General features: G+C 51.2%; 1 protein-coding gene across 1 annotated transcript in view; it reads right to left on the bottom strand.

The window, feature by feature from the left end:
* LOC122366380 (ATP-dependent DNA/RNA helicase DHX36-like) overlaps positions 1 to 7120 on the bottom strand; it is a gene marked incomplete at its 5' end in the record, with an annotated part of 57659 nt that extends 50539 nt beyond the window's left edge. Inside the window, 3 exons of the mRNA XM_043338588.1 lie at positions 3236 to 3353; positions 4497 to 4652; positions 6957 to 7120. Of these exons, the coding sequence (XP_043194523.1) occupies positions 3236 to 3353; positions 4497 to 4652; positions 6957 to 7120 (438 nt within the window). The remainder of the gene's footprint in view (positions 1 to 3235; positions 3354 to 4496; positions 4653 to 6956) is intronic.
* Between the last annotated feature and the right edge of the window lie 1186 nt (positions 7121 to 8306).

An 8306-nucleotide genomic window follows, 5' to 3' on the forward strand; every position in this document is an offset into this window, starting at 1 on the left:
TCAGCAACGGGAGACGCTGATCCAGCGTAAGCCAGCAGAGCGCCCGTTCCAGCACCTGGATGCCGACATCGCCAGTCATGCTGGAGGTAAATATCTCATTGCTGTTGACGGCTTTACTGGGTGGCGTCATGTAGAATATCTTGGTACCCACTCCAGCACTGCTAGAGTCATGTCCGCACTGCTTAAGATTTTCCGCCAAATTGGAGTTCCAGAAGCTTTATGGACTGATGGAGGGCCAGAATTCACCTCCTGCCAGTTCAGAGACTTTCTTAGAAAATGGGGCGTCATTCATACCACATCGTCCCCCCACTATCCAAAGTCAAATGGTCGTGCTGAATCGGGAGTAAAAGCAGCTAAAAAGTTACTCAGAAGGTGCTGGGATCTTCGCAAGTGCCGATTGGATGAAGACGCCTGGACCAGAGGCATATTACAGCACTGGAACACGCCGGGGAGCCATGGTGCATCTCCGGCCCAGCTCGTCTACGGACGGCCTATCCGGGATACCCTGCCGACACACCGCAGCATCTACCAACAACAAACTCCAGATGGTTTTGAAGACCGACGACGAGAGCGCAATAACAAAGTCAAAGACCGCTACGACAGCCAATCACGAGACCTCCCAGAGTTCCCCGCCGGAACTCGAGTGCGAGTGCAGGATCCCCGCACCCACCGGTGGGAGAGATGTGGTGTGGTGATTGCCGTGTGCCCGCACCGGAGGTACCGTGTGCAATTCGACGACGGTGGGGTGGTGGATCGAAACCGGTGTCATCTTCGTAGGAGGCATCTGGTCGTCGAACCGTCTCCGACTGCGCAGAGCAGCACACTGGGGACTGCGCTTGCCGGCGCGGGAATGCAGAGCGGTACCCGTCCGGCGCGACGGAGGCCGGCGCGCTCGGGGGCGGAGGCGCCGCCGGTACGCCGATCGTCGAGAGTAAGAAAGCGAACACAGCGACTGATAGAAGAGATTTAGACATTTTCTGTTGCATGTTATTGTTATCCATGTGATAAGGGTTGTTTATGTCGGCCACGATCGTGTTTGTTTGTTGGTCGGCCACGATCTGTTTGTGTTTATGTGCGGAGTTAGATTCCCATCCTTTCCGATGCGGCCCCTTCCCGGGGGGGGGGGGGAGATGTGGTAGTGTGCTCCTCGAGTGGCCTCCCTGGAGCCGCCTCTGCGGTTACTTGGGGGAGATGTGGTAGTGTGCTCCTCGAGTGGCCTCCCTGGAGCCGCCTCTGCGGTTACTTGCCCGCCGGCGCATGGGCCGACGGCCGGGGTCAGCGGACGCAGTTGGAACGTGTGGCAGTCTGGTTCGAGACGCAATACAAGAGGGACCGCTACTGTCGCCTATAACAACCGCAGATGGCGGAAAATAGACGAAAACACGCATTGCTTTTGCCTGCGCATAGCTGCTGTGTTTGATATTTAACGTACGCCATACCAGCGATTGCTTTGTCTCCGCCGCGCTGCACAACCGCTCGCAGATGTTCCGTATCCCCAAACACATCTGTTGTGTTCAGCCTAAGCAGCGTGCCGACCCCCTACGGAGCCATCCCAGCGACTTAACCCGGCCAAACTGACAGCCAATCTATAGGCCGCGCACGCCTGCTGCGTTCACTTCTGCGGCAGCCGGGGCAGCGTCAACGCCACCGTGTTTAGAGCGGCAGGAAAATGACGGGTCCCTCGGGACCAATTACTGACGGCGCATGATTGGATCTGCTGATTGGGAAGGAGCATTTATGTGTGGTTGAACGGTGCTCTACTGAGTAAAACACTGAGTATACCAGAACACACGTAGTTACTGCATCAAACGCATTCCACAAGTCTTTCGGTAAACAGCGTTATCGCTGGTCAAGCTTATGGAATCCACTAGCGCCATAGCTCCACTAGGGTGTCGTGAGAAAATGAAGGTGTCTACATGGCTGAGTGCTTAGCACGCCGACGATTTAATTAACGCCAACGACCCCATCACCGGGGCAGACATGAGCTCATCACTGACGACACAGCTTAATTATTCGTTGGGGGCAAAAAGGGAACGGTCCAGTTAACAGAGAACGGCGTCATTTTGCTTACGGAGCGAAGAAAGGAACAACGAAATGCTTTTGTGTAAGCGCATTCCAAGAGTTGACGTTTCAAAGCGGAATGAGCTTAAAACGGCATACAAAGAGCAATAACGTTTTTAATAATAAAAAATAACAAGTAGGACGGAAGGCCGACAGAACATCAAGTACAGCCGTGTCCTGCGCATACTGTTATTTGGCACTATTTAACATGCATGTGTGTCCAACACCCATGACGGCGAGGCAGTTACGTACGCTGAGAACGGCTACTCAGGGACCATTACCTAACATAACGATAATTCCACAGTGAATTCGTAATATTGTCTGCGATACTCGAAGCCGTAATACCAATGGCTGCAAACAACATGACTTTGCAAGGACATGGCCGTATTTTAACCGCATATCAGCCTGTCATTGGCTAAGTACAAAATTTTATACCACGGAAGACTGTCAGAAAATTATAAAATATACTCAATCGATCTTTCTAATATACCTGAGTAGTATCGCCACAGCCTTCCTCGAATGCCTTCCCCTCCCCATCTTCGCCGTCGTGCCCGTAATTCTCAGTACGGAGAACACTCATCGGTAGAGCCGCCCGACCGACTGGGAGTGGGCTCCCGCGTCCCCCACGGGGCGGTCAGCGACCACCACCACAATCACGCCAACAGTGCCCCGGGGAGTGGTATGGGAGGTCACCACCACCCCATTCAGAGGACAGTATCAGCGCGCTCCGTGGTAGCACTCGGTGGGAAACTCTGGGGGTATAAATTGGCTGAGGCGGCGACCAAGTGGGAACAAGCGAGATACTGTAAGTTCGCTGTGCTGCTATTTGTGTGATCGTTAGATGCTCGTGCGATGTGGTGCCTTTTGGCATTCGCGACACCGACTGTAACTTACGCAATGAAAAACATTTATCTTAGCATTTAGTCTACAGCAGTGCTAGGAAAACCGAAGTTTAACTATGGTCGGAGCAGAATAACTATCATATTCAAACGATATTTCACTCAATAATCGCACATGTTCGGGCCTTTAAACGGAAATCATCAGCTCGAAATGTATGCAGTTAGCAAACTGAGTAAATCATCATCCCACCACATCCTGACATCATTTACCACAATAGCCATATCACAAATCACACTCCGTCACCACAATATCCCGGGTCAGTGACCTCTCTCACCTTCAGTTTGTAGACCAGCCAGTGGCCGGGCAGGCTGGGCGCGCGGCTGAGCACCGACTTGGGGTGCAGAGAGACGCGACCCTCCGGTGAGTAGAAGATGGTGCGGTGCTTGGACGGCCTGAGGGCAAACGTCACGCCACGTCACACGTCACGCATGTTACTCGGTGTCACGTTATGTCAACGTGTCACGCCACCATGTCAAGCGTCACAAAAGTCACTGGGTGCTTGCTGAAACGTCCCATGGGTCGTCGTTCCTACCCACGTGTAAGGCTCTGCCTTGTAACTCGACGTGGACCAACGTCCAAGCAATACCACCGCGGCTGTTTCAATCGGACGTTTCAATCGCTTAATCCAGGCACGTTTCGGTGAATGGGGAGCAATCAGCACCGCAGTATCCCGGCGGGGGGTCTGCCCGACGGGAGGGGGTTCTCTGTCGGCCGGGGGGGGGGGGCACTCTGCCCGGGGGCAGGGCACTTCCGCAGTGCTCGCTGCTTCCAGGGGAAGAGCTGGAGCTTCATGCGTCAGTGGCCCCTCTCAAAGTCGGCTCGAGGTTTTCGGAAAATATGTCGAGTATTTCTCAGAAAATATCACGCTGATGACAGCTCGGAGAGGCCGCCGCTTCTTCAACATGCAAATGCCGCACGGGTTCAAAGGCGCTTTCGTTTGATGCAAGAATTGAATATGCTCTGAATTCACAAACAAGCCCACTCCTAAACATGAGGGCCATTAAACTTGATGAGGTAGCTATCTGGGACATAAAATGACGCCCCGAATTTCGCAGTGAGTTTATGCCAGACGCGTGCCAGCCGGGTAAGCCGCGCGAATGGATCGCCAGATACGGGATATGAGAGATAAGCCAATGTGGCGTCGCTCCCCTTGGACTGACAAAATTGGCGACAAGTAAAAAAAAAAGAAAGAGTAAAATCGTGAAGAAAAATATTCTTAATTGCATGAATTCTTCTATGCATGAACGGGCAGTAACACATTGCCATATCCACTTGCTAACCGTTAATATTCACCTAGCTAGCGCTAACCTCACAACCGGCATGCATTGCCTACGATGATCTATGATTGAGCTTAAAGTAAAGGTCACACAAGCTTTGACCAGGTGCAAGTAAATGACGTTTGGGCAGCCATGCTCTGCGTAGATAGCGTTCAGCTGGACTCCATTCGTGCTTTATTGTCACAGTTTCTCATCGAGCGTAGATGACGTTCGGGTTAAGTCTAGCGTGCTTTTCATGCCCTTCAGTTATTCTCTCACCGTGCGTAGATGACGTTCGGGTAGAGTCCCGAGCTGATGACCGCCCGCACCACGGCCAGGTTATCTGAGTTGACGTTCAGGGACGGATGACGGGCGTCTGTGCCGGACACAAACCGCAGCTTGCTCAGCTGCTCCAGGAACTGCTGCCGCATGCCCCTGTGAGACACAAAGCGGTGACAGATGGAGGCAGAGGGGGCGAAACGGCTCAGTGAGATGGGTACTACGAGCATAAATAACCAAGGTGCTTCTCCCCTCCCCTTCCCAACACCACATTAAGGCTAGTAGTCTGACAAGTTTCGCTCAACGTAATCTAATGTAATGATGGCTGGCGGTAATCAATCAGAAGCCTAGTAAAACAGCAGCAGGGTACACACTAGTCCAACGTTGGCAACTATGAGCAACTGCACCATTAACTGGGTCATACAGTCCACTGTGGACGGTAAAAGCGCAACGTGTGAATTTATGACTGCATGTGGCGTTTCATAAGGAAGTTTTGTAATGTATGGTGCAACCGTAAGTTTGTGTGAGAATGGGTACTACGCTTTGGAGGACAGGATGGATCAGTGTATCATTAAATCATGACAGGGTGTGCCATTAACATCAGCAGTCAATAGTCATAACGGAAAGCGTGTCATACTTCCATTATCATAACTAACAACAACCGTGTATCGATCTGGGGGAGAACTACAAACAGCGCAGAACCACTGCAGCTGCGCAGCGCCGCGCGATGAAATTACACCCGTCTGGCGCTCATGATTGGATTTCATTTCAGTTCACCGTTCATTGAGCTCGAAATGCCTTCCAGGCCGGACATTGTCTTCGCGGAACGGTCGAGCTGAGCCAGCCGATCCTTTCATTCCAACCTAGCATAACCAAAGATTATATTCCCTAAAATGAGGTGGGATGAAACATTAAGGTAAATAGTCCAGAAATACCTTCCACGCACTTGCAGTAAACCTAGTCCTATTATGATTTCCTGTTAACCGATATTCCAGTGAACAAAGTCACTGAACAACGCAGACACTGACACACCACTCAAGACCTACGAGAATCGCCAATAACGCTACTTCCGCTGTAAGCCACACAACGCACCTCCTCTGTGAAAAGATGCGGCTCCTATAAAATATGAACATCCTTGAACATGAATCCCGTTACCTCGGGACCAAAGCCACGGTGCAGAAGTCGCCAGGACAGCTCCAGTATCACCCGTCCAAATGCCATTATTAAGTCAGGCCCGACTATAGAAATACTCGGACTCGTATTTCAAGGCAGGAGAATACTCGTACATATGTGCGTTGGATTCAATTACACAATGTAATGACTATTCTGAAGGACGCTTCGACGGCGGCGTACGCGGTTGTCTGGAAATCCATTTTACTCGGCGTATGATACCCTCAGAGCCGACTGACTGAGACTGACGTGTACTGGCGATACGTCAGCTGCACATGACGTCCCATCAGCAGCACAGAGAGCCACTGACATGGCGGTGACGGCTGACTGACGTGGCCACATTAATGGATACATCAGCTCAGGGTATATAGGGGAATCGCCCAGCCATGAGCGACCAAAACGCCGACCAAGCGTTCGTTCGACACCCGCATAATCAGGGATAATTTTCCGGGATCAACGGGACCATTCGGTGTTTTAGGCTGACACCGTGCACAACGGACATGACAACGAGTAAAAGAGGCATTTGTTAAGCAAAAACAATATAAAAATGTGACTAATGGCATCGGTGGTCCCTGCAATACCAAAAAAATTACTGTTGATCCCGCAAAATTATCACTGATTATCCGGATGTCGCAAGGCAAATATAGTCCGGTTTACGACATATGAAACATGATGTGTGACATTATCAATGCAGCAGTAAACCAATATCGCAATGTTGCACGACACAATGCTGACGGATTTACTGAATCAGCTTCAAAATTATATAATCGTGGTATATGTAATTATACGGTGATCTACCGACGACGCTGATCCAGATATTCGTTGTAACACGCGCGCCAAATACCCAGCAATACCCAAGACCGTAATAGAGCCGATGACAGCTGGTTAATGCATGTAGCTTCTAAAATATCCCCGTTTCCAGGTTCCGGATGTATGTAGGCTCATTTCCTAAATATTAGGAACGACGCACCGTCATGAGGAATACCTGCCGACAGCTATAATCAGGTAGTGCCAACAGCAAGCTCATATTAGAACAAACGACCATGCGACATTGTAATTACAATACCATGTGATTAACGGAGTGAACCTCAGGGAGAAGTTCAATTAATAATGAAAGACACTCTTAAAATAGTCATCAGGAGCTGTAAATCAGAAATTACGAGAAGCATTACCTCGCTTAATGCCGCAGCAATTAGTTCATCAGACATCAATCATGTGCAAGGTCGAACGGTTTTACCGGCCATGCAGTGGTGGGAGCTGAGACCTCGTGTAAGCCGTCACGGCCCCCACCTGATCATCTCCAGGGTGCTGCCAGAGAGGAAGTTTTGCCGTGCGAAGGCGCGCCGGTCGCGTGCGTTGGTCCACTGGTTGAAGGCGTTCACCATGGTCATGTGGTCGCTGTAGAGACCCTCGGAGAGACGCTCCCGGGCCGCGTCAGCCTGCCGCTCGGAGCCCTGGGCCCGGGGAGACGGGTGGGTCATTGTGGCAGCATAGAGTGGGGTGCTGCGGGTTATGGCAAGACAGGGGGACAGAGAAACCTGGGGAGGGGAAGAGAGAGAGGGAGAGGGAGAGGGAGAGGGAGAGGGAGAGAAAGAGAGAGAGAGAGAGAGAGAGAGAGAGAGAGAGAGAGAGAGAGAGAGAGAGAGAGAGAGAGAGAGAGAGAGAGATTCAGATTCAGATTCAGATTCAGATGTATTCGAATAAGGTCCACAATAAACGTGGCTTTTCACTCATTCACGTCTTATGTAGAGCAGAAAGGGAAGCTGGAACACAAGACACTACGGCTACTCTCATTCGTACACATACGCATGCACGCGGGCGCGCGCGAGCGCGACACCAAAACACTGAAGCTCACAACGACATAGCAAATCGCTTCGCTTCAGCCCGAAAAGATGGAATGCCGGGCTCAATGCGCGAGTTATTAATGAGTGACATTCCGCGATAACAGAGTCGCCGCCTGCCTGCCTCAACTCGGATTGTTGGTAGGGTATACAGATCAGCCCGTCTGGTGTCATGATTGTGCCGCTGACGCGCTCGCGGTCCAAAAGTCTTGAGTATGGCATCCGGCTGGCCTGACCTTATTGTCCGATCGACAGCGCACACTGTATGGTAGGCCACAAGCTGCTTAGCCGTGAGCCAGCGAAGCTGCGATATTGCGTCAGAAATGTGGTCACATCGCCGCTTTCCTGTCACAACACGTGCACAGAAGTTGATGATTTTCTGCACACGGTGGAGTTGGGTCTCAGTACATGATCCATATACAGACATGCAGTATCGTACAATGGATAACACGAGTGCCTGCACAATGCCCTTCACGACACAACTGGGTATAACATGGCGTGCATGGTTCAGGGCAATCAGGATCCCAGCGCATTTACGGGACATGGCGTCAATGTGGGCTTCAAAGTTGAGATGCCGATCAACCGAGAGAGAGAGAGAGAGAGAGAGAGAGAGAGAGAGAGAGAGAGAGAGAGAGAGAGAGAGAGAGATAGAGAGAGAGAGAGAGAAGAGGAGATATAGATAGGAGAGAGAGAGAGAGGAAGAGAGAGAGAGATAGAGAGGAGAGAGAGAGAGAGAGAGAGAGATAGAGAGAGAGAGAGAGAGGAGAGAGAGAGAGAGAGAGAGAGAGAGAGAGAGAGA

Source organism: Amphibalanus amphitrite, unplaced genomic scaffold (assembly GCF_019059575.1).
Source record: "Amphibalanus amphitrite isolate SeventyFive unplaced genomic scaffold, NRLGWU_Aamphi_draft 000801F_arrow, whole genome shotgun sequence".
NCBI classification, from domain to species: Eukaryota; Metazoa; Arthropoda; class Thecostraca; order Balanomorpha; family Balanidae; genus Amphibalanus; species Amphibalanus amphitrite.